This window comes from Pelobates fuscus, chromosome 3 (genome assembly GCF_036172605.1).
Source record: "Pelobates fuscus isolate aPelFus1 chromosome 3, aPelFus1.pri, whole genome shotgun sequence".
Classification (NCBI taxonomy): domain Eukaryota; kingdom Metazoa; phylum Chordata; class Amphibia; order Anura; family Pelobatidae; genus Pelobates; species Pelobates fuscus.
In genome coordinates this window covers 321,459,824-321,486,546 of record NC_086319.1, presented here as the reverse complement: position 1 = coordinate 321,486,546, position 26,723 = coordinate 321,459,824, and the positions used below count along the sequence as shown (strand labels likewise).

The 26,723-nt window shown below is 39.4% G+C and overlaps 1 protein-coding gene across 2 annotated transcripts in view; it reads right to left on the bottom strand.

Moving 5' to 3' along the window:
- SERINC4 (serine incorporator 4) overlaps positions 1 to 26,719 on the bottom strand; it is a 55,541-nt gene extending 28,822 nt beyond the window's left edge. For both annotated transcript variants that reach the window (XM_063448937.1, XM_063448938.1), the window contains exons 1-8: positions 25,960 to 26,719; positions 16,270 to 16,437; positions 14,784 to 14,962; positions 12,997 to 13,076; positions 8,357 to 8,450; positions 5,557 to 5,768; positions 3,362 to 3,457; positions 2,736 to 2,862 (exon numbers count right to left, since the gene is read on the bottom strand). In XM_063448937.1, the coding sequence (XP_063305007.1) occupies positions 2,736 to 2,862; positions 3,362 to 3,457; positions 5,557 to 5,768; positions 8,357 to 8,450; positions 12,997 to 13,076; positions 14,784 to 14,962; positions 16,270 to 16,437; positions 25,960 to 26,046 (1,043 nt within the window). In that variant the 5' untranslated portion in view covers positions 26,047 to 26,719. The remainder of the gene's footprint in view (positions 1 to 2,735; positions 2,863 to 3,361; positions 3,458 to 5,556; positions 5,769 to 8,356; positions 8,451 to 12,996; positions 13,077 to 14,783; positions 14,963 to 16,269; positions 16,438 to 25,959) is intronic.
- Positions 26,720 to 26,723: the final 4 nt, after the last annotated feature.

The window sequence follows — 26,723 nt, the reverse complement described above, 5'->3', positions numbered from 1 at the left end:
CAGACAAATACACATCGCCTTTGTTGTAATTATTTTATAGTGCCAACATATTCTGCAGCGCTGTACAATAGGAAATAAGACAACATTTAATTTGCACAAAACATATGTGACATATGAGAAAAGTAGGTGAAGTGGGCCCTGCCCAAACAACCTCCAATCTAAAGGAAATGGCAAAGTGGGATAAATAACGCCTGTATGTATTTTTTCTGGCAAAGACCTCTGTCATTGCTACTGTTAAGAATCATGGTGCTGTATGTGGCAGGGAGAACAGTGATATCATGTTATATATCACTGCACAGAGAAGACTTCTATTATGCCCCCATGGTCATGTAACACCACCAGCCCAGGCATATAAGAGGGAGAGACTGGATGAGATGAAAGCTGTGAGGAGCTATGAGGTGTCACAATTACAGGACGCCACTGTGAGTGAAAATAAAGATACACTTAAAGAGCCACAGTGGTGGGAAAATAATAAGAAAAAATAAATAAAGTTTTAAGAGAGACATTGAGATGATGAGGGGAGACTCTCAAGAGATGAAGAAGGACTGGGGGTGAGATGGCACATGTGAAGAAATAGACATTAGGCAGATAGAGAAAATACAACGTGAGCAGAGAAACACTGGGAGAGAGAGATACTAGGGAGATAGACACAGATACAGGACTGGGGAAGGAGACACATTGGGGGAAGGATGGAGAGACACTAAGAAGGATATAGCAAGAGACGTCTGGTGGGATTGGAGAGTTGTTTATGCGAATCAATTATATTGGACAGGAAGTGGACTGAGATGGAGAGTCCTAAACAATAATTTGCAAGGCACCCACAATGATAACTAAGGCAGCAAGCGCCATAATGGAATAATTAGGCTACGCGAGACTGCATGTTGGAGTGAGATGTGAGGAACTGACATTCAGAAGGTATTTTTATTTTATTTTGTGAGTGTTAATAAATACATCCTGATTTGGGAATGAGTGTGTCAGGAAGGGGGAAAGGAAAGTCACAGTTTGTAAGTATGTTTGAACGGGGCCTTCCTCACCTCTTGTCTCTGTTAATTTTTTTAATATCAATAACTTGATGTCAAATATCCCCAATTTATAATTCTAAAGCCCTGCCGAATATGTTGGTACTATATAAATGCACGTAATAACAATAATAATACAATTTTATATTGTAAGCTCGTTTCGGCAGGACACACTTCACATACTCTTCTTATATGTCAAATGTGTTTTGTTAGAATTAATTGTCTTGGGTTATCTAATGTACAGCCCTGTGGCATATGCTTGCGCTATATAAATCATTGTACGTGTAATTGTACGTGTAATTGTAAAGGGGTCTAGTACAGCACAAAGGACTAATAGGAGGAACAAAAATACTTAGAGGAAAATGCACAGACACAACACCATTCTCTGGAAATTAAATAGCAAGGACAAAATAACATGATAGGAAATTTAAGAAAACACGTCAGGCAGAAGATTGGCAAAAAAAAAAGAAAAGAAAAAAACTAAGAGGAAGGTGGAAGCCTTATTGTACATTTGTACACAGCCCTGAATATTCCAATGGGAGCTCTTTTCCTAGAACATTTAGCATAGAACTGATTTGAAACCTTTAGTATAGGAGGCAGTGGAGGGGTAGCACAGACTGTCCTGCAGTCCCAGCTGTGAAAGCATGATCACTAAATCACACCTATGTCCTGTGTTATACTGGAAAGTTTTTTTTCCCCTCTCCATTGTCTTCTCTGTTTTATGTGGCAACAAGCAGAGCTGTTTATGGCTAACCCCTGCCCCCTTGTTAACTAGAAGCAGTAAATAGCGTGGATGCACAACAATGCAACTTAGATACAAATATTTACAGCGCGTTAGACCGAGCACATGTCCATAAGTAGAGCTCTGATGGAGAATAGATATAGAAGGGGCAGCTGCTGTTGGCCGTGGTAGCCCGAACTTCTAATATCATGGGCTTAATTAGGACAAATACTTTGCATGCTCTGAGAACCAGCAATTCCACAGGCTTTTTGTGTTACTCCGATGGTGACCTTATCATCGTTTCCACTCCAGCTTCACGTACGTTTAATAAACCCTGATTTATAGCAGTTCACAAGGACTGCTACTGTACGATAACCAAATATTTACCACAATTATCTTCATTTATACTGAATGCCACACGTCCGCCCTTCCACTCCATATTGTTAAGACTGTCATCAGTATGTTGAAAAATAACACATTGCTGAATATTTCATTTCTGAAAACTGGCCAATTCTCCATAATTAAAAAAAAAAAAAAAAAGTCCGAAGCCCCATAATAAGGCTAAAAACATACAGATTACTGAGGGCAATGTTTTCAAATAGTTAGTATTAGAAATGAGCCCCCTATGTGACTATCAAAATAGGTTGTTCGCTTTGGGATCCATTTACCTAATATTATTATTATTTTATTATTTATAAAGCGCCAGCAAATTCTGCTCAATGAGCTCACATGCTAGAGGGAGTGGGGTAATAACCAAAAATTAGGAAAAATTAGAATGAGAGATCTGACATACTCCCACCCCAAGAGCCTGGATATACAAACTAGCAAATTTTTATATATTTTTTAAACATACCTTTATTGGTTCATACGGAAATGTATGTTAAAATTTGAATTTCGGGTCATACACATTTCTTTGACTGCCACATATTAAAAACCAATAAATAAAAGGATGCTGTTCCCCCGTGTATAACATTTTACGCTGAATGTCTACCTACCATGCGAACAAGACACATGCGTACATGATGGCCGCACCAATGATGGCAATAGAAGCGTCTTCTGTTTGCAGCCCATCTCTACTGATACTCGGATAACAAACTGTGAGATTTTCCCCTTTGTACTGTACTGATCAAAACACAAATACAAAGGTGTAATAATCACTCACATGGACAGAGAAGAGAGAAAAGACATAGAACAGCGGGAATAGAAAGTACGATGGAGAGCAAACAATGAATAGAAGACATTATTTATTACTATTATTCCTACAACTTCAAAGACTGGACAAAACAAAGTTAGAAAAAGCCACTTGTCACGTAAAAGAATGGCATTGTTCTCTCGCAACGTGTCTAGCATTACTGTTTGATTCATTGGAGAGACTTCGATAGAAATAACAGCAAAAAAAAAACTTCACGGTGAACAAAATCTTCTTTATAAAAGGGCCAAATAATGATGACACAGAAAGATTGTGGTGGATTTGATCAAACGGTGGGATTGAAAAAGCTGGCATTGGTGTGATCCCATGCAAGGGTTGAAATGAGGACACAACAAAGGAATGACAAGGGCTGACAGGTTGCATTCTCCGGAACATATTTAGTTTTTCCTTGCAAACAGGTTTTTCACTGACCTCTTTCTGGGGGCCGGCTCGACAGAGCTGAAAAGGTGAGGTAGGTAACGTAGCAGCTGATGATGGATGCCTGGAGCAGTCCAGATCGGGGCTGTTCTAGGGAACAAAAACATGAGACTTTTAAAATAGAGAAAATATTGGAAAGGAGAGTTAATGCAACCCAGTGGCTACCTAACATGCTAGCAATTCGTGCTATTAATACAATAAGAAATAACATCAGTGCCTTCCTAATTTTTTTTTTTAAATAACTTGTTTCTAATGAAGCTGGGAGTTGCAGTGGAAGCCAACTTATTAACCCTTGTGAATCTTTACGCTTTAAGAAATATTAAAAACAATGCACTTGGATTATTGGATTATTTGATGGGCAGATAGATGCACCCACAATCGTTCTGATTGGCAGAAGCTTTTTTTCAGTAAATCCCTTTCTTTTTAAATTGATCTACTTATCAATTTTTATAGAATCTACTGGGGGGAAAAAAAGTACATAGTAGATCAATGTTTAAAAACAAAAGCATTTACTGAAAAATAGCTTCTGCCACCCAGAACGATTGTGGGTGCATCTATCTGCCCATCAAATAATCCACATAATAATATAGTGCATTATTTTTTACAAGGGTGCAGTAATTCAACACTAAAGTATGCGTATATTTGTGTGCAATACAAAATAATATACACAGACATTAAAATGCATGTCGGCCTCTATTTAATATTTTTAGAAAAGCATTTTTTTTTATTTCTGTATATATGAATATGCTAAATGTTTGGTAAGATAAACAGAATGATTATAAATGATTATATAAGAGACTGTATGATATTTGCCATGATGAAATTCTTCAATTGTATGTATGTACCATTTCCTTTTCACCTTACAAATAAAACATATGTTCTCTTTCAAGTAACACTTACTGGTAATAAATGTAACAAACTCAGATTTAGTACAAAGGGATTTTATGACACGTGGGATTTTATGACACGTAGGATTTTATACAGCAATAAATAAATTAATCAGTAAAATCAGCCTGTGTTGTATGCTAACAATGTTTATTTTGGCTTTATATCTTATTGAATAAAACAAGACAACTCCTATCTGTGGGAATACACTTGATACAGAGTCACTAAACTTTATTGGAGCCTAGGGTGAAATGGGGATATAACATCGGTCAGATGAAAAGTCAAGTTGTTATACAGTACACAGTCATATAATCATGAACAATTTGCTGTAATTCTGTGAATCAATGGTGGATGCTACAATGCGCTACTTTCTATAATAAGGGCCCTGGCAGATGTGCATACACATAGTACAAAGGGCTTTAGGTTATAGCCAAAAAAGGGCAATAAAACAGTTATTATGATGAAGTATCTGGGTTTCTGCTCTACTTTTGCCAGAGCCTCTGATCTGATTCAATTCATAAATTGTGTAGATGTTACGCCCTCTGCGTAATGAATTAATCATTTTCCAAAACATGGAGTTATTACTTACAAAACCACATATATATCTGGGATTTTCTTTCAACTCCCCCAAATTCACACAGGAATAATTTTATCATACTTTCCTATGCTCAGAAGCGTCTGAGACGGGACTGTATATTTAGATTGTTTTCATTTATTAATAAGAGTTCTGGGAACCCCCAATGGTATATTGACATAAAATCCAGAGGACAAAGTAAAGTCCCTATATGAATATAATGTAATTAAAACTACATTTATTTATATATGTTTAAAAGGGAACAATAATTGAACCAAAAAAAAAAAAAACACTAAAAAAAGAAAACTTATAAACACAAAATAAAGGGGAGCTCATAAGTTCTAAGTAAGAAATTAGGTAAAAGGGGTTAAGGAGCAATGGAGGCTGCTTGTAAATGGAATGATAAGATAGAGACAATTATGAATCCTAACCGTATATAGGTTACAAGGTAGTTGTGGTGAGTAAAAATATACTCACAGAGAGTTTGAACAATATAATACCTGTTCTATAGGCTAGTACAGCAAGGAAATATATACAATGCAGCAATTAAATCATACAACCTAAGGATAGCAGAGGGATAATGTCTATGAGATAATGTCTTTCAGAGACATTATCCCTCTGCTATCCTTAGGTTTTATGATTGATTGAGTCCTGATGATTAAAGATTGATGCTGAAGGTCGATAAATCTTTACAAACTTGACAATGAGGGAATGTTACAACAAGACTTACTGAGCTGGACACAAGGTGTGATCGAAATGAAGGACATGATTATACACAATCCAATGTTAATGCTTATCAGGCCTTTGTTCAGCAGACAGCCAGCCGGATGAGTAAAGTATGTATACAAGAAATAGAAAGCCAAAGACGCCATGGAATAAAATAGCAATGTGGCCATCAGAACGGCAATGTACCAGCGTTTGTCTTTAGATGCCCCTGTCAGCCTGGGAAACAGAGGAGACGGGTGTTTTAATTATTATAGACATATTATAGACATACTGTAATTTTCTTTATTGTGGACACAAGCACTTCATGTCTTTGTGGCCTTGAAACACAGGCTTCTGTTTGCAAAGCAATAAATCCTTGCTTGTTAAAGTGAAATGTATGAACGTGGTATGTGTTAACGCATATAGTTGTGGCAGTGTATATAGATAATGTGTAGCATGCACCAACCATACAAAATATTTCAGTACTCATTGTACATATTGAGTCTGAGGACCAAAGTCGTTCAATTCTTCCAGTACTGACTCGAATCTAAAAAGTCTATTTGTAGTAAATGCCATTTTATCTCCCTGAAGATATTGTCCGTGGTTCTGTTCCAACGTGATATTGCTGTCAATGTTAAACCAGCATTTCTTTGCAGAAGAAACATGTTCATTTTGCAAAGTTCAGCTTGACGTTTTATTTGAACTGTTGTTTCTATTAAAAGTGCATAGGTTAAAATAAAGTCTAGTGATATTTAATATAAATGCCTCCACAGTACTCAAAAAATGTAAATTAACAAATGATATGTTTTAAAACATGACGGCGAGGCATGTATGTGTGAGAACGGTCTACAGGGTGAATAATGCACCATTTTGTTCAGTCTGTAAGTGCTATTGATAAGAAACAACTGACTAACTGCAAAAAGTGATGATCAGCTCAAAGATCCAATTAGTCTTGGAGCTCTAAGACAGTTGACAGCTTCTGTTTTGTCTCTTTCCTTCTTGATTTACTAGTATTTCTATTATTCCAAATGCCTCTATTATTAGATATTTTTAAATTGCAAGTGCAGCTGTGTTCTACAAACTAACAAAAAGATGGGGAATATATAGGAAATTGTGGACGCGCCTGCTTTAGATTATACACATTTAAAATATAATCAGAGAAGGACATATAGAAATAATGATTCAATGACAGCTAGGCCAAATCAAAAAGTGACCCAATAATCTAACTGGCTTATTTAGTGATATTGTAAGAGGAAAAGAATGCAGTAAAATTTAGACATGTGCAATTCGGTTCGGTCCGAATGGAAATGCTGAATTTCGGAAGTGCCGAATTTTGGAAGTGCCGAACTGAACTGAATTGCCGAAGTGCCGAAGAACCCTACCCTAACTCAACACTAACCCTAGCCCTAACCCAAACCCTACTCCTAACCTAACCCTACTCCTAACTCAACCCTACCCCTAACTCTACACTTACCCTAAGTCCCAAAGTGCCTAAGTGCCGAATTGCCGTATTTCGGAAGTGCTGAACCGAAGTGCCGAATAGCCGAAGTCCCGAATTGCCGAAGTCCAGAATTTTGGAAGTGCCGAACCGAACCGAATTGCCAAATTTCCGAATTGCCTAATTTCGGAATGCCTAACCGAACCAAATGTTTTGCCCATGCACATCCCTAGTAAAAAAATTTGTTTTGGCTCAATATGTACCAATTCTAATGTTACAATGTGAGCTAATGACATTTAATTGCCACTTAGATCTTCCATGCTAGATAGGTCTCTACCCAGTCCCGGGGTTCTTACATGTTAAAGAGTTCATCCCTGGCTTCTTTCATGATGGACAATGCTTTACTCAATCCCTGTGTTATTTTATGTTTGAGAGTTCTCAATCCATCCCTCTTGTTCTGCCATTGTCGCAAGGTGTCTACTCAATCCTGAGTTTGTGTATGAAAGTATGCTGACTCCAGACAATCGGTGAATGACCAGTGCTTCTCTATGAGAAGCTTTGGATTGGCAGACCACAGTAATAGCCACACATGTCCTGCAGGTCTGCAATGCATTTCTATGAGAAGCATTTAATTAGGCACGAATCTTTAAGCTTGATAATCTCACAGTGGGAAGAATGGGCTGCAGTATGTCCTAGAACCAAAATGAGGGTAAGTTTAAAGCAGCACTATCAGTGTCTGAGGATTTTGCAAAAACCCAGACTGTGACATCGCCGCTGGTTATCCGGTAGCCGGAGGCGAAGGGTGGCGGGAGGCAGGTATAGGTGAGATTTACTTACCTGTCCCACGGCCATCTTCTTCCACTCATGTTGCTTTAGCGACAAAGCCACCATCACTGCTGTACTCTCATGCGTAAACGAGAGTACAGTATTGAGATCAATGAAGGATCCCGCAAGACCCTTCATAGGCAGAGCCAGTTCCCTGCAGCCATCACTGGTGATGGTTGTCGGGATTAACACTGTAGCTTCGCCCTGTGTCTAAGAAAATCAGGTGGAGTAAATATACAGAGACAACCCACAATCTAACGTAGTCCCTACTTTGTCTATGTACATCTCTCGACTGGATTGGAATTTCAGTGAAATTCCAACACAGTTAAATTAGTATTTAATAAAAATTCTATCTTCACAAAATACTCATTTTTCAGGAAGGATGACAGTGCCGCTTTAAGTTTTTTTTGTTTTTTTTAGTAGTGAGGATCCCTATACCTTACTTGATTAAGGTACACAACAGATTATCTTTATTTTTAATCAGAGTGTTCCTTTAAGTAATCAGTTTAGAAGGTCAGTACATTCAGTAAACTCATTATTTTAATTCCAGGAAACCACTCACCAATTCTTGTTCCAAGTGTGAGCAAAAGCAGTTATAAGAATCAGTTGAATGAGGACGAAAGAGAATCCACCACACATCCCAACATAGTGCCAGACTGTTGGAACAAAAAAAAGCAATAAATTAGAAATGCATTTACTCTAAAATAATTCAAACACACACATTGATCACAACAAAGCACTAGTATTATGCTGGTTACCCGAGTTACAGATAGAAGGTTTGAAATAGGTTGGCAAAGGCGACGGAAGTCCCTCTATTATCAGGCCAACACAATCAAGTCACTCAAAGTTACTTGTGAATTATATATATTTTTTTAAAGATGTGCATGTCTTTGGATGCTGACAGAATAAAATATTAAAAAATAAATCATGTAATAATTGGCTTTTACTGATAATCTGGGACAATTCAGGTGCATGGAGTGGCAAAAATCTGAGCAAAATTACCAAACACTTGGATGGATTGCTAATGCATGTGAATGTACTGAATGTATCATCTCTGGATACTAACAAAATTTGCAACCAAGTGCTTGGAGTCCAGAAAGAAATCAGGAAATAGTCACTTGAATGATAGAAACACTCAGCCGTACAATGGAAAACCTGATATTCTGAATTTGCTGGTGGTCAGATGCACTTTAAAGGGACTCTCCAGTGCCAGGAAAACATATCTGTTTTACTGGCACTGCAAGACCCTGCAGGTCCCCTCTCCCTCCCAGCCCCCATCCCATGTTGCTGAAGGGGTTAAAACTCCTTCAGTGACTTACTTGAATAATAATCAGTGACCAGAAAGCAGCCATGGACTGCATTTTCAACCCTGGGGTCTCACCAACATGTCACCCGTTCTAGCCTGAAAGTTGAAGTCTCTCTTTGAGATCATATAGCTCAGTGTCAAAACGATTGTGGAGTGGCCAAACACCATAAAACTCACACAGAGCAAATAGTACATTTCTGAATCACAAATCCAGTGGAAATCTGCTGATTTTACCACATTTTGTCAGCAAAGATTTTTTTTTAGGCCTCAATTGAATATTTTCGGATAAAGTTTTAAAATAATAGAATATTTTGAAAAATATTGTAATATTTGTTATTGTTTTTGATATTTTTAATATATGATAGATTTGTAAAAATATTTTAATATTTTGTAAAAAAATAAATAAATACATACATTTTTATTGTTTATCCACAAATATTACATCATGTGAAAAGCATGTACAAAAATATTAAATCAGGGCCTTACTCAGTACACCTAAAAATGTATTCGCTGTTAAACAATTAAAATACAGATAGGCAAAGACATTTCAGATGAATGAGGACTGCAAATCCCATAACCCTGAGCCAGCTGGAAGACATATGCATAGATTGCAACATAAACAGGATAATATAAACATATACAATGTATATGGCACAATAAAAAAGGACAAAATAATAAAAATGAGGGGAAAATAATTGATTTAAAAAGCTGAAAAGCAAGAGAGCCATTTTTAAAGGGTCAATGGGCAGAAAAAATGGCAAATTAAATTCTAATTGCCATCAAACCTGTTGTTTTTGTAGAATATGAACGACAGAATCTCTGCAATTTTCAATATTTGGATTAATAAGAATTGACCATTTGTAGATTTTTTTTTTTTTTTACATTTTCCAAAATGCATGTTTTTTTCTGGCAACACCTGCTGTAAATAAATTGCACTCTAGAGTATGTTATCAAAGCTTGACAGATTGACACACGCTATAGTTTACTTAAGCTTCAGGGAAACATCCAAATTTGTATCAGCACTCCCAAGTTTGGTATTTGAAGCCTCCAACATGTTTTAATTAACTGGTAGTGAACACGAATAATAGGCACTAAATTAAAAATGCTGCAATTCTAACATTTTGGATGAAATCCATGTTTTCATGCTTCTGACTACGAATGATTAAGAGAGTTTCAGTGACACACTGCCCCCTAGTGAGATAATACTTGTACGATGCTAGTTATAGCACAGTTTGCAAACATGAGTGACAAGTTTCATTTTAAAAATGTAATTTGTATCTTATACAGCAATCAAAATGGTAGCGCATCACTGCATAATATGTACAATCATATATGTCTATATAAGCCAACAGACAAATGTGTAAATTCAGTTATAATCTCACATCACCAATCTGCAGCTTTAGACTCAATTGACCTTGGAATTATAACCCCCTTAAAGAATTATGTAAACTGAATGTCATAGCTTTAGCTGGTTCACATACTTCTTATCTGGTAGATCATAGACACTGTTATCAGGTCTATTCTTCTCTACATCTCTACTACAGAAATGTGGACTAAGACAGGGATCCATTGTATTTCCCATGTTGTTTGCAGTGCTGACTGAACCAGAGTAAAATGTACAGAATTAGAGATTAATGGCAAGACCAGTCCATCAGCTTCCAAAAATGGAGGATTATTATGACTTACCGGTAAGTCAGAACATTTGTATTAATTTAACGTGGTACTTGATCATGTGCTTTCTCTTGCAGGTGTCACCCACAATTTAATCCTCGTCCTTCATCCTGAGAAACATAGCTAAACTCGAACATCTGGATTCCTTTAGAAGATCCCAACTTTAATTTACACCTCTGTGTTATTGTCAGGATTGTGTCGGTCGTTCCTGGGTCCCCTGGCGTTCTCTGCAACGCTGCACGCTCGTGTGCTGTGGGGTTTTGGGTCCAAATGACGCGTTCGCAAGACTGAATGTGGATCTGAATTGTAGATTTTCCAAGACCCAACTCCATGTTGCCCTGTTGTGGTTTTAGTAGCCTATGAGCGTGTACCTTGTGTATCCCTTTTCTGGTATCTGCTTTTGTCTGTTCATACGTTTCTCCTGATATCTCTAATCCGTTGACCTTGGTTTGTTTAATAATTTATCCGTATTTCTCCTGTCCTTGACTTAGACATTCTCTCCGACTCTTCTACCGTTAGTCCGGCTACTCTAAGGACCGGTACACGGAAAGTCTATTTGTTGTGTTATAGGTCTGTACATTTAGGTTCCACACTGTTCCTGACAGGTATACAAATATGGTAAAAAGGGCTGGGGAGGTGCAGGAGACGGATGGGATGAAGACTCTTGGTGGGGGGTCTGTAAGACCAATACGGACTCTGAGTGCCCACGGAACCTCAGGGCATCACGCGGGGGAGCTGGATATGACTTGTGGAGGACTGACGGTGGATAGATGGCCTAAAGGGCCCACAACGGCAGGTGTGGGATCGGCCCTCACCTGGGGAAACGGATATTGCTTCACTCAGTCCACACCATGTAAAGACACTGTTTAGTCTGGCCGTGATTAAATAACAAAGCCATGTTCTACAGTTCACAGACTTAATTTCCACGTTTGCATATACTTTTCAAAGTTGGGATGGAACGGTCAAGCTCCTGATAAGGCCACTGGAACTCATTCACTAAATCACAGGAAGCTGATAAGGCCCTGGATAATCGTTTTTGCTATTCTAAAGCTCGAATCAGTTTTGCTAAAGCTACATATGCCATTGTTTTCTTATGCTATTCATGCTTAGCTCAAATTATGACCATGCTATTTACATCTCAAAAGCCCCCTAGGGCCTCCGCTTGAGGCCGTTTATTATTTTCGTTGCCTAGATAGCCAGATGGATGTAAAACATGATGTAGGTTAAAATGCTAACATATCCCAATAGGAAGACGCACGCTACACATATAGCTACACGCCACTGGCTATTCATATTTCAAAAGCCCCCTAGGGCACCCGCTTAAGGCCGTTTATTCTTGTTGACTAGATAGCCAGATGGATGTCAACCATGATGTAGGTTCAAATGCTAACATATCCCAATAGGAAGTCGCACGTTACACATGTAGCTACACGTCACTGGCTATTTACATTTCAAAAGCCCCCTAGGGCCCCCGCTTAAGGCCGTTTATGTTTGTTGACTAGATAGCCAGGTGGATGTAAAACATGAGGTAGGTTAAAATGCTAAAATACCCCAATAGGAAGACGCACGCTACACGTATAGCTACACGACACTAACTATTTACAGTTCAAATGCCCCCTAGGGCCCCCGCTTAAGGCCGTTTTATTTTTGTTGACTAGATAACCAGATGGATATAAAACATGATGTAGGTTAAAATGCTAACATAACCCAACATGCAGTTATATGACAGACAACTATTGCTTAATCACTAGAAAAGGCGTAAGACATTTGTAATAGAGCCAACATACACCAGGCAATTCACGCCGCAATGCTTGTAAGTTTAACCCTGCAAAGTTTGTTTGAATACGATTCTATGTTTTCACCGAATTCGCCTCTGCGTAGGCGATACAATGCATTTCTTCTCTTCTGCTGCTAATTAAGCCTCTGCGTAGGCAACAAATCGTCTTATTGAAAGTTACTGCATAGGCCCCTGCGAGGGCAACCACTTGCCTTACTATGACCCAATTCGAAATTTACGCTTATGTTATGAAACAATAAAAATATTTAAAACAAATATGGTAAAAAGGGCAAACACAAAAGAGATATACCAACATAAGATGGGATGGAATAGATGGATGGATGGAAAATCTCTTGGAGGCTTTCAAAGACTTGTGCCTAATATATTTTCATTATGGCTTTAAACATACAAACGCTAACCTTGGTGCGCACAGAAATCTTTATCTTACCTTTTATAAAAGATTCACTGGGAATGAAGAATGCTGCCACACACATTCCAATTAAAATCAGAAACTTTAAAAACCAAAACCTAAACAAAACAAAACATAAGATGAGAGCAATGTACATAATAATGCAGTATGAAGCACTATATAACATGTAGCATTTATCAGTGAATAGATTGACACAGAGAGTTGACTATTGAAAAGTCTATTAACATAACATTTAGACTAAATTATGGAAATAAATCCCAGTCGGCATTCAACTCACCAAAATTTGTTATTAAGTGATCCCATTAATTGTGGCACATAAAAGACAGTGAAAAATCTATTTCTATCTACGAACATTGGAATACAATTACGTAAATTTAAGGATTAAACTAAGCTGATTAATTAAGCTGATTAAACAAAATAACACACAATAAAATGTGGCTCTATATATTTGCAGAAAAACAACAAGCACAGAAGAACTCGGGAATACTTAATAATATATTTGTGAATCAACGCCCTTCCACGCACAAAAAAATTGAAGTACAAGATTTCTATCAAGGATTGGATTTTTTTGTCACTGTATTATTCCTCAATACTTTCATTGCCTAGATAAAACAACTCTTCAATGCAGTTAAATCCTATGTGCTCTTTGTCACACTTTGCCTTTACATTCACATTAACATAACAGGTTTAATATGTTTTATGCATTGTGGGAAATGTATACAGGGGAAGATACAATTTAAATATATTGTGTAGTTTTCCTGTATACTCGTTATAATGAAGAAAAAACAACAACAACAACATTTATATATATTTATGCATATCTCCCACATTTTTTGTCTCACTTTTATAGTTTAAAATGTGTCTGTTATTAGACATATTTATTTACATGAAGTCAATAATTTACTATTTTATTCAATTACTAGACTGTAAACTTACTAATTGAACAGCGTTGCTATTTCCCTACTGTATAGTAGGGAATTCTGCTTTTTAAATCATGTTATCTTTGCAGTGCACAAGTGATGATTTTAGCCATCACCCCTTTCCAATGTTTCTATTGAATGAGCTCAGTGTATTCAACATACCTGTTTAAACTGCATATTTTTGTTATATATATTTTGCAAATTACTTTTTGCATTCGCCAAGGTACTGGCGTTTTGCACACAGTCATAATTTTACCTATAGACACACACAGTGAAATGCATTTGAATAATTTTGTTGATTTTATTTATGTATTAGAATAGCTAATAATTGCTACTGATTTGACCTCACCTATGCACTTTTTCCAGTTCATAATATCCTCCTCTAAAACAAATGACACCGCATATTGAAAACGAGATTGATAATTTGCTTTATAAGAAATCAAACTATATTTTTATAACATGAATGAATAAATACTAATTTCTATGCATGACCACGATATACCATCGTGTCAACCTATCATTCAACAAGATCACACCTGTTGTGTTAATCAACATTAAAAAGGAAATTGATAATAATGACCTGTATGAGAAATAGTAGCCATTCCTACTATTTGTGCGACTTACTGTTTATTAAAAGTGATATATTTGAGTTTCTCGTTAAGTGACTCGGAGGAAATTTATCAAAATGTTCTGTCCTGAAAGTTGTGGAAAGATGTAATAGGAAATTATGCGTCATTAAAGGATTGAGCCTGCTGATTCTACTGGTTTCCATGGTGACCACCCCACTTTTAGAATTTTGTACCATTTTTCACTACACAGCATTCTACACTGAATTCCTGGTTTTAGCCTGTAGTGATAGAGTAACTGAACAGAAGTGATATTTACCCATTATGAACCATTGCTCGGAATTCTTGTGTAGATTTCACATTCAGAAGGAACACGGACTGGATGAAATAGAAAGACGCTGTTCCAAAGCAAACCCTGTACACAGCCGTATACCCTACAAGGATATCACAGTCCGATCCTCCAGGAAGGTGCTTGCATAGAAGAGAAAGCCAAGGCACCTGCCACAAAAGTGTAAAACAGAGCACTTGGGGCTTAGACATAAGTGTGTAACATAGACAGGTCAGAATACAAGATTGGAGTGATAGGTTAAACAATGCAACTTTGAGCAGCTCATTACAAAGGCAAATTCCCGTATGTTTAATACCATTAATCCCCTTACTGATGACCTTAGGTGCTGCTGCTTATAGATGGATGTTGTGCTGTTCAGCATGTTTGATCACCATATGAATGGTCATGCCTACATCAAGCAGAGAATCAACACACCAGTCTTCACTTTACTAGTGATAGATATTGCTGTCACCTTATCTTACGGCTCTATACAACTTCTATGTCTACCGCAGAGAAAATGATTGGCTACAGACAATAATTTTTAAGTGTCATGGTGCATAGGATGATCTGCTGATCTTACCATTTGGTCCATAACTTCTACTGCACCCGGGCACCTGACTGCCACGGGCCCTCGGTCTCTGCCCAAAGTGCCCTAGTGGTCAGTCCGCCCCTGATAGTGTATATTTATATTAAAAGGATTTGTGCATCTCAGACATTTGTTGATTCCTTTGTTATGTTAACACATGTTTTGTTCAAAGAACCGAGGCATTTAACTCTGTGTATTGCATATCTACCAAGTGTCCCTCTTTAGGTGGAACAGTCCCTATTTTGGGCCCAAATTCTTCTGTCCCTCTTTTCTATTCTAATGTCCATCTTTTCTACAAGCTTCATATTGTTGATATATCTAAATGTTTAACAGAGCTCCACTGCAATAATACTCACAGTAATGAGTCTTTAAATGAAATGTGTTCATAAATCAGCCTGTGTAAATAAAACACATTGTCCTTGTTCTAAACTCCATTTTAGTTGCATAAATTGTTATTAGTAAAATTAGCAGCCTCGCCCCTGCCCACATCCCTAAAATTAAAGTGTCCCTCTTTGCCCATTTGTAATGCTTGTAGGTAAGGTGTTATGTAAACATAGAAACATAGAAACATAGAATGTGACGGCAGATAAGAACCACTCGGCCCATCTAGTCTGCCCAGTTTTCTAAATACTTTCATTAGTCCCTGGCCTTATCTTATAGTTAGAATAGCCTTATGCCTATCCCACGCATGCTTAAACTCCTTTACTGTGTTAACCTCTACCACTTCAGCTGGAAGGCTATTCCATGCATCCACTACCCTCTCAGTAAAGTAATACTTCCTGATATTATTTTTAAACCTTTGTCCCTCTAATTTTAGACTATGTGAACTGGATAGGTGAAAAAAAATAACTCCTTGAAGAAAGATCACGTTAGTGTGATATCTTTACTTACATTTTCCTTGACAGCCTCTGACACCTTTCTGGAGAGCATGAGGCAGCAGACTGTGGAGGCCATAATGTGGAAGAACGTATACAGTACTCTGGTACCAGTGGATGCTTTAATGCTGGGACAGGATTGGCAGCACAAGGAGCATGGAGATGGTCCACAGCAGCAGCATATCTAAAAGGGAGGAACACTTGATGATGCAACTATAATATATAATCTATACTCTTTAATTTATTGGAAATAAATTAAATAAAGAATAGGAAGGTTTGCATGGATGCAATACAGTATATATGGTTTAACCAATATATTGTGCTTTGTGGTTTTGCATAAATGTCTGCTGTTTTGCTAGAATTCCCACAATAATAGGGCAATAGAATGTGGGACATCTCAAGAGGCTCTGCTCTGAGAAAGTTATGGAAGGAAACATACAGTTCCAGTTAACGGAGGTTCTGGGGGACCCCTGTAATTATTACCAGCCTCTTTCCAAGGCCTATTGAATGGTGGAATGGAGAAAAGAGTGGGGAATATTTCCTGTGGGAACTCTTTGGAAAAGTGAAAAAAAATGTATACAGCTCCAGCTATAATCTCACACAATATTATGTAAATCTACTACTGAAATGGCAAGATGATAGGTTGCCTGTTAATCAGAGCTGTGAGCAAACATGCTAGCAAAAAGTGTTCTGTAACTTTAGAAAATGAGGTATTATGGATTTATATTCAATCATATCCAGTAACAAACATTTGTCTTCCAATGTAGCCAGTTATTAATAGCCTAGGCTGCCATCATAAATTGTGGGGTCCCTTACATAGATCAAGGCCTGTGCCCCCAGCACCCGCTCCACCAACAAGGTCCACCCTCCATTCCTCCACCATCTTGCAAGCACTTAGAGTTGCAATATAGGATGCAGCCTGTGTTTGTAGGGTATGCAATGTGTGTTAGGGAATGTAGTGTATGTGTGTAGGAAATTCAGTGTCTGTAGGGGATGTAGTGTGTGCATGTGTATAGCTATGTAGTATGTAGAAGAGAAGCAATGTGTGTGTGTAATGGATATAGTGTGTGTATATAAAGGATGTAATGTGTGGGTGTGTATAGTGGATGCAGTGTGTGTAGAAGCAGAGTTATCTAAGCCTCTTACAGGTGTTTATATACCCCGATGGCGGCCTTGTTGATTATGTCTGAAGAAAGGAAATACTTTGTCAGCATCAATTAGCAACCTGGATAGAACACAGCTTCCTGAAAGACATGGCTCCTGCTGGTTTCTTTTTAACAAGCACGTTTTTTTTTACTGTTTTTAATGAAACACCACAATGCTTGTTTCTCCATGTCTTTTCATATTTATGATGTCTTGTGTTATTATTGGTTATAAGCAGTGTGCAACCCAGAGTACTCTCCAACACAAGGTGTTTGCCACTGAACAACCTAGTATCTATATCAGGATCAGAATTCCAAACAATTGTGTGACGGGTATCAGGGGCACTTACCTTCTTTCACAGGCTCACACACCACTGAAACCTTCTCTGATGCTGCTTAAGTGCAGTTATTTATGCCTTCTCTAGTACACGTCAATTTATTTGACCATGACGAATTGCCCCAGAACATGAACAGGGTATGTGAGTCTGACTTTTCAGTCTGTTCGTAGTTTCACTCAAAGCTAGATGAACATTGGAAAAGCAGCTACAAGCCCATGTTTTGGAATAGGCCTACAATGTCAATGTTCAGTTGTTTTTCTTTTTATTCTTTATAAAATACAATGCAACCATTGCATTGGCACCCAACCTGTTACATATTTGAGCTGTCTGCTTGATTTATTATTAGTTATCTAGTACACATACTGCGTTTCATGTTGTGTGAGCAACCTTAAAGCCAGATGTGAGAAACTGCAATTGTGCAGAAGGTAGATTCACAGGCTATGTGTACCTGTAGTAAGTTTGCTATGTTCATAGATGCAGTGAAGGATTAAAATACCACGGGGCTTTAAATAGGTTACCAGTTTGGGCTTCATTATTCATATAGGAATGGTTAATGGGGCCAGGCAAATTCATGGTTCCGGGCCTCTGTCTAACCCATGGCCAGTAGGCAACTGCTAAGGGTCGCCATATGGTTAATCGTGATCTGCACAGTAAATCCAATGTAAATTCAACTGCTATCTTTAGTCCCATCAACATATTCAGCTCCGGGACCCTGAACCCTTAAATTAAGCAATAGTTTCACTATTTTACATTTTGTAATAGACATTACAATAAGCACCAGTAATATGCCATTATCCTGTATTTCACCTTCTCTGTTATCTGACTAGGTTATGAATCTTGGGGTTACTGCTTATCCTTGATAATTATCAGGTATTATTAAAAGGGTAATCCAGGCATGGACCCCGTGCTCACGGAGCATAGAGGGATATCAGCTACACCTCGCTGATGAGGCCCAAAGAAGGCTGTTTCCTTCACGGAACGCAAGTTGTTGGACCTGGAGGATCGTTCCAGGAGAAACAATATTCGGCTGAGGGGCATTGAAGAAACAGTTGACAATGCTACATTCAATGATTTTGTCAGTTCCCTATTCCAGGCTCTGCTTACCTCGGCTGACAAGCGAGACCTATTCCTCGATAGAACACCCAGACTACCAAGAAAAGGACACTTGGCCAGCTCCATGCCAAAAGATGTTATATTCCATGTGCACTTCTTTAACATCAAAGAGAAGCTTATGAAAGCTGCAAGATCTACACACAGGTGTTGTTTTTTCACTGATTTATCCCCAGCAACCTGGCTAAGAGGAGGACATTTCAGGCCATTATGAAGACCCTGTGGGAGGCCAATCTTACTGATTAATGGGCTTCTCAGCAAAATTAATTGTGCAGCGCAACGAGACTTCACGCGTGTCCTCCACAGTTGAGAAAAACCTGCGACAACTGGCTCAATGGAATTTACAAGTTAAGGAAATCCCTAACAGAAGATCCCCAAAGGTATAACCGAACACACGTGCTCTAGTAAATGGCAGCCATTTTGTCTCCCGAACACAGGCAGCGGTACCTAGTCGTCAAGTGCGTGGAATTAAACTTCGGATACTCTAGCTTGCGAACCCCAGGAAAATTGTACCATTGCCTGCACCTCTCACAGACAAGCTAGGAGAGTGCTGTTTGGGGAAAAGACACTCCGAATGAGGGGAACATTTGCTTCCAATGAGCCAGGGGGAGCCTTAGTTTCCGTTCGCATAGGAACTCCTGAAAGTTGACCAGCCGCTACCTCTTTTCTCCTGGAACTATTTTGGGCAACAGCCATGTGTACGGTTGGTCAAAACTTTTCCCTGGTGGTGATTCTGCTGTACTGCTTGGATCTGAGCGCTATTTGGACAACTTGGGCGCTCAGATCCGGGCTATCCGGGGATATAATACTTGTGGGGTTCCTATCTGTTTTATGTGTATTTTGGGGTGTTTTATGTTGTTATGTATTGTACCTTGAGTGCCTGGGAGATAATTGGTTTAAGCAAAAGCAAACTCACTTGTCTCCCAGATACAGAGACGCCTGGGCGAGTTTACTGCTTTATTAAATGGAGACCCCATGCTGGGGGTCGTGTATATAAATAGGCAAGTTGGCCATAATAAACCAGTCCTTTTGTTCCCTTCATAACGTCTCGACTGATGCATGGGTATGCAATAAAGAGAGCGCTATATTCACGAGAGCTATGCAGGAGTTCGGGAGATTTTCAGGCGAATGTACCACTCTGGGTACATATGGTTAATTACAAAGGCTTTCTCTTCCATCCGCAAAATTACCAGGTATACGAATCATCCGGAGAAGCACTATAAGTTATTAATGCACTGGCACCTCCCACCCACCTAACTGTATAACATTTTCCCAAATTCCAAAGCCATCCCTTGATAAGGAGTTTTGGGTTCACAGGGAGAGGAGAAAGTAACATGAGGGGGATCTCCTGTTGGGGACGTATTCTGGGGAGATGCCTTGCCGGTCTGCTGATGTCGGTGTTTATTGGTAATTACTAATTACTGAATCCATGAAATAATCCGTTGTTTGATCCATTGGTTAAATATTTACATAACTGCTTAATGGACTAGGTACAAAACCTGTTGCTTAAGCAATCTCAGTTCAGGCTAAAACACTGACAGATGAAGAGATGTCCGCATTAGGTTCACCAAATGATATCTGCCAGGCAGGGCCGGACTGGGAAAAAAATTAGGCCCGGGCATTTTTCAATTAGAGCGGCCCCCTAAGAAGGGGGCGGGGCCAGAGAGGGTGTGTTTTGTCATCACTAATGACAAGCACACCCCCTCTCAAAGTGAGCATGTTAGTTCAATGCGCAGAGCCCTGCTGAAGAACTCTGGCATTAGAAAAAGGCCCTGAATTTGTTCTGCGCAGCGCAAGCAAATTTAATAACATGCGCTGTGTTTGCTTTTAAATTGTCTCTGGTGTCTCCACAAGTGGGATACCAGAGGACAAAAGGGCCAGGAAAGTGTATGGTGCATGTGTTTGGAGCCTGCTTGTGGGATTGCGTGTGTGTAGAGTGTGGTGTGGTATTGTGTAAATAGGTCAATTTGATTTGTGTTTGTGGTGTAATATGTGTGGCTAGGGGCTGTAGAGAGTGTGTGTATAGGGGGCATAGTGTTATAGGGGATGTAGCGAGTGTGTGCATACGGGCTGTAGTGCGTGTGTATAGGTGACGTAGTGTGTGTAGGGGTTGTAGAGAGGGTGTGTTTAGAGAATGTTGTATGTGTTTGCTGACAAGGAATGTAGTGTGTGTGTAGGTGGTGCAGTGTGTAGGAGATCTACTGTGTAAAGGACCCAGAGTGTGTATTGTGTGTGTGTGTGTGTAGAGGATTAAGAGTGCATATAGGGTAAGGGATCTAGCGTGTATCTGGAGCGTAATGTGTGTAGTGGTGCAGTGTGAGGGGTGCTGTAGTGTGTGTATATATATATGTGTGGGAGTGTGCTGTATATGTGTGTGGGAGTGGGCTGTATATGTGTGTGGGAGGGTGCTGTGTGTGTCTGAGGGTGCTGTGTGTGTCTGAGGGTGCTGTGTGTGTCTGAGGGTGCTGTGTGTGTCTGGGGGTGCTGTGTGTGTCTGGGGGTGCTGTGTGTGTCTGGGGGTGCTATGTGTGTCTGGGGGTGCTGTGTGTGTCTGAGGTTGCTGTGTGTGTTTGGGTGCTGTGTGTGTCTGGGGGTGCTGTGTGTGTTTGGGTGCTGTGTGTGTTTGGGTGCTGTGTGTTTGGGGGTGCTGTGTGTTTGGGGGTGCTGTGTGTCTGACGGTGCTGTGTGTGTCTGGGGGTGCTGTGTGTGTTTGGGGGTGCTGTGTGTGTTTGGGGGTGCTGTGTGTTTGGGGGTGCTGTGTGTCTGAGGGTGCTGTGTGTGTTTGGGTGCTGTGTGTGTTTGGGGGTGCTGTGTGTGTTTGAGGGTGCTGTGTGTGTTTGAGGGTGCTGTGTGTGTTTGAGGGTGCTGTGTGTCTGGGGGTGCTGTGTGTGTCTGGGGGTGCTGTGTGTGTGTTTGGGGGTGCTGTGTGTGTGTTTGGGGGTGCTGTGTGTTTGGGGGTGCTGTGTGTTTGGGGGTGCTGTGTGTGTTTGGGTGCTGTGTGTTTGGGTGCTGTGTGTTTGGGGGTGCTGTGTGTCTGACGGTGCTGTGTGTGTCTGGGGGTGCTGTGTGTGTTTGGGGGTGCTGTGTGTGTTTGGGGGTGCTGTGTATTTGGGGGTGCTGTGTGTCTGAGGGTGCTGTGTGTGTTTGGGTGCTGTGTGTTTGGGGTGCTGTGTGTGTTTGAGGGTGCTGTGTGTGTTTGAGGGTGCTGTGTGTTTGGGTACTGTGTGTCTGGGTGCTGTGTGTCTGGGTGCTGTGTGTGTTTGGGGGTGCTGTGTGTGTCTGGGGGTGCTGTGTGTGTTTGGGTGCTGTGTGTGTTTGGGGGTGCTGTGTCTGGGGGATGCTGTGTGTGTTTGGGGGTGCTGTGTGTGGGGGATGCTGTGTGTGTCTGGGGGTGCATATATTTTATTTAAATTTAAATATATTTTTTTATAAAAAAAAAAAAAAAATTATATCTCCCCCCCCTCCTCCCTTCTTACCTTTAGCCTGGGAGGAGGGGGGGTTCCGTTCTGCCATCTTCCCTGGTGGTCTAGTGGTGAGAGTGAACTCTAGCCTGCAGGCTAGAGTTCACTCTCGCGAGATCTGAGCGTTGCCGCGGCAACGCTCAGACCTCGCGAGAGGACCCGGCGGAGCTGCTGGCTAGAGCTCCGCCGGTACTCTCTCCTGCCTCCCTCCCTCTCCTGCCGGCGGCCGCCTGTCAGTGTCTCTGGGCCGGTGAGGGAGATCTTTGATCTCCCCACCGGCCCATGGAGACACACAGCAGGGCCGGCGCTCGGGTAGCGCTGGCCCTGCAGGGGCTGACAGGGGAGATCCTGTGATCTCCCCTGCCGGCCTCGGCCCCACGGCCATCGCGGCCCATCGGGCATATGCCCGGTATGCCCGATGGCCAGTCCGGGCCTGCTGCCAGGTCTGTTGACACAGCTGGATGACTTATTGCTTTTTATTATTCATGCTTATGATGTAGTGGTCCTCCCTGCCCGCTTGAATATGCTTGTAGTACAAAACTGGTTTTGTGTGTACTAGTTGTAGGTCCACCTTCTTTTTTGGTTATATTCCCTTTGTTTTGTATTGTATTGTATTATGGAAAATGTAATAAACAATAAGTTTCAGAAAAACAAAGCGTTTTTCTAAATGCTAAGTCTGAGTTATCACTTTTAATGACTGGTTGTCTCTTCTATGTTCAATCTAAGCATTCATAAAATCCTCTCACAATATACAGCCGTGTAAAAAAGAAAGTACACTCTCTAATTTCTATGGTTTTACATAACAGGACGTATTAGCAATCATCTGTTCCTTAGCAGGTCTTACAATTAGGTAAATACAATCTCAGATGAACAACAACACATGACATATTACTGCAAGTCATGATTTATTTAACAAAAATAAAGCCAACATGGAGAAGCCATTTGTAAAAAAAAAAAAACAAGTACACCTTAGGAATCAATAGCTTGTAGAACCACCTTTAGCAATAACTTGAAGTAACGTTTTCTGCATGACTTTTTCAGTCTCTCGTCGTTGTGGAGGAATTTTGGCCCTTTAGAACATTGCTTTAGTTCATTGAGGTTTGCTGGCATTTGTTTATGCACAGCTCTCTTAAGGTTCTGCCACATCATTTTAATCGGGTTGAGGTCTGGACTTGAACAGGGCCAACGCAAAACTTTGATTATTTTCATTTTTACCCATTCTGTTGTAGATTTACTGGTGTGCTTGGATTCATTGTCCTGTTGCATGACCAAATTCCGTCCAAGTTTTACCTGTTGAACAGAATACTTTGGTATACAGAGTACATGGTCAACTCAATGACTGCAAGGTTCCAAAGTCATGTGGTTGTAAAACAAGCCCAAATCATCACCCCTCCACCACTGTGCTTCACAGTGGGTATGAGGTGTTTGTGCTGATATGCTGAGTTTGGTTTTTGCCAAACGGGACACTGTACATTATGGCTAAACATCTCCACTTTGGTCTTGTCTGTCCAAAGGGTATTGTTCCAGAAGTCTTGTGATTTGGTCAGAGGCAACTTTTCAAACCTACACCATGTTCTTTTTAGAGAAAAAAGGATTTCTCTTGGCAACCCTTCAAAACAAATTATACTTGTTCAGTCTTTGTATAACTGTACTGTCATGAACTTTAACATTTAATATGCTATCTGAGGCCTGTAAAGTCTGAGATGCAGCTTTTGGGATATTTGCAATTTCTCTGAGTATTGCACGGTCTGACCTTAGGGTGAATTTGCTGGAATATCCACTCCAGGAAAGATTGGCTACAGTCTTGAATGTTTATTTATCAAAATACATTCTATAATAAAATACAGAAAAAAAACACATAGTGTAATACACCATAAAAGGGGGTTGTGAATATATTGCACTCATAAGCTGGAGATTGAAAGTAGGCATATAACAGTTCAAAGGACTGCAGCACCTTCTTTCCTTCGCTCTATTTATGTTTATAGAAGGAAATAGAGGAGAGACAAACACAATGTGTATAAAAGTAAAATCAAAATGTATTTAAAAGTTGCACTCACAGGATCAAGTAAAAATGATAAGCTCATCAATATACACTTCACGCAGTCCTTAAGAAGAGGTCAAATTCCAAAATTTATTGATGAGCTTATCATTTTACTTGATCTTGTGAGTGCAACTTGTAATAACTTCTGATTTTACTTTTATACATTTTTGCACTATGTGTTTGTCTCTCCTCTCTCTCTTTTTATATACATAAATGGAGCAAAGGAAAGAAGGTGCTGCAGTCCTTTGAACTGTTATATGCCTACTTTCAATCTCCAGCTTGTGAGTGCACTATATTCATGACCCCCTTTTATGGTGTTTAACAGTATTACACTATTTGTGTTTTTTTTCTCTATTGTATTGTATATTGTATTTTTATATATATTTTGTTTGGAGATTTGGAGGAGTCTTCTTACTTTCTGCAGTTTACTAAAAAGAGTAATTTTTACCTTTTTACGTTTGCCTATATCCACTGGTGGTGCGCATTGGAAAGCAACAATTGATTATTGTTAATGTCTTTTCCTTGGCATTGTGTTAACACACATGAATGCTTCAGACAGCAAACTGCTAAAACTTTGTTTTTTATAGAGGTGGTCACGTTTACTGATGATCAATTAATCAGGGCATATGATTAGCAGTACCCGTCTGCCACTTTGTCTCTTAATTCCTATTGAAGCAGTAAGGGTGTACTTAGTTGTTCACATATGGCTCTTTATTTTGGATTTAATTTTAAATAAATCATGGCACGGTGTTATATATAACGTGTGGTTGTTCATCTGAAAATATATTTACCTAATTTTAAGACCTGCTAAGGAGCAGATGATTGTTATTATATCCTGATGTGTAAAACCATAATATTCAACTCGCAGGGATAGGCAACCTTCGGCTCTCCAGATGTTGTGGACTACACCTCCCATGATGCTTTGCCAGCATTATGTGTGTAAGAGCATTATGAGGGATGTAGTCCACAACATCTGGAGAGCCGAAGGTTGCCTATCCCTAGGGTGTACTTTTTCCCATGCCATTATTTTACATTGTTACTATATTCTACAAAGCATGCATGTTTACACCCATATACCACTAGGGTTTACATTTAACTAGCCTTCAAAATGATTCAATACTATCAGAGAAACTTTACAAATGATTTAGTCACCAGTAAAGTATATGAGAATTTATGTAGATAAATCATTTTTAAAAAATTCATTAAAACAAGGCCATTCAATCAATACGTTTTTTTTTTTGTTTTGTTTTAGTTAGCCAGGGTCCATGTAAAAAAAATAGACATATTTGACTCACAATATGTAGACAGATCTTATTGACAATGTGAAAATCTTCCATATAGACACACAATTGTCATTGTCTTTCAATAACTACTCTTAATTACAGATACTGTCGAGGTTAGCAGGGGTAATTCTAGTTAAAAACACAGGATATGGCCAATTTCCAGCATAGGTCATCAGGTGAATTTGTTGACAGGTGATGAAAGCCATGAGCTCTCATTGAAGGAAGAAGATAGCTATAATTATCTAGTCATAATAAAGCATCTATCTTCTCTCCCAAGACTTCAAACTATACTAATGTTGGTATTTAAAATTGAATAAATGGTTCTACTCACTTGGTATGAGACAGAGTTTAGAAAATCCCTGCAGAGCCTGTTTCTCCTCAGGGCTTTCCGAACAGCCATTTCGTCCATTAGCCTCATGATCAGCAATCACTGAATAGTGGGTCTCTAATGAGTTCAAAGGTGCTGAGCAATACATAGAACCATATTTGGTTTTGCTTTTGCATCCAAGCTAATTCCTGAAATATTCTTTGAAGAAAGAATACCTTTCAGAACAGATGTCTCGAATCCAGTAGCTACTCTTGCAATCCAAACTGATCCAATTAGAATTATTAAACTCGAGAGCCAGTGTGTTCTAGATGTGTTTTCAGAAAACCATCCCCAAATTGACGAACATGTTATACTTGATTTACATACAATTTGTAATATTCTAAAGAAACTCAAGACGTTGCCTGATTTTCTAAGGTAAATCTTATTGACGATTGGAGTGGCATCAAGCATTTATGGATTAAATTTGCATTTCATATAGTTTACATCAGATATAGTTCCCATTTTCAAATTTCGCTCAAAATCCTAACTTGTTCAGTTCCAAAGTTTCATAAACCGGCCTTTTCATTATTTCATGTTTCCACACGGTACTGGAGATGCCATCATGTTGTCCAATATTTTATTTCCTGAATGGTGCCAAGTCCAGCAGTGGGATGAGACACATCTTGCTGTCCACACAAGCACATCTTTCCCTGTAGCATTTTCTTACATATCTATCAGCATATATTCATTGTAACATATGAAAAGAACCACGCTGCATGTCGATTACC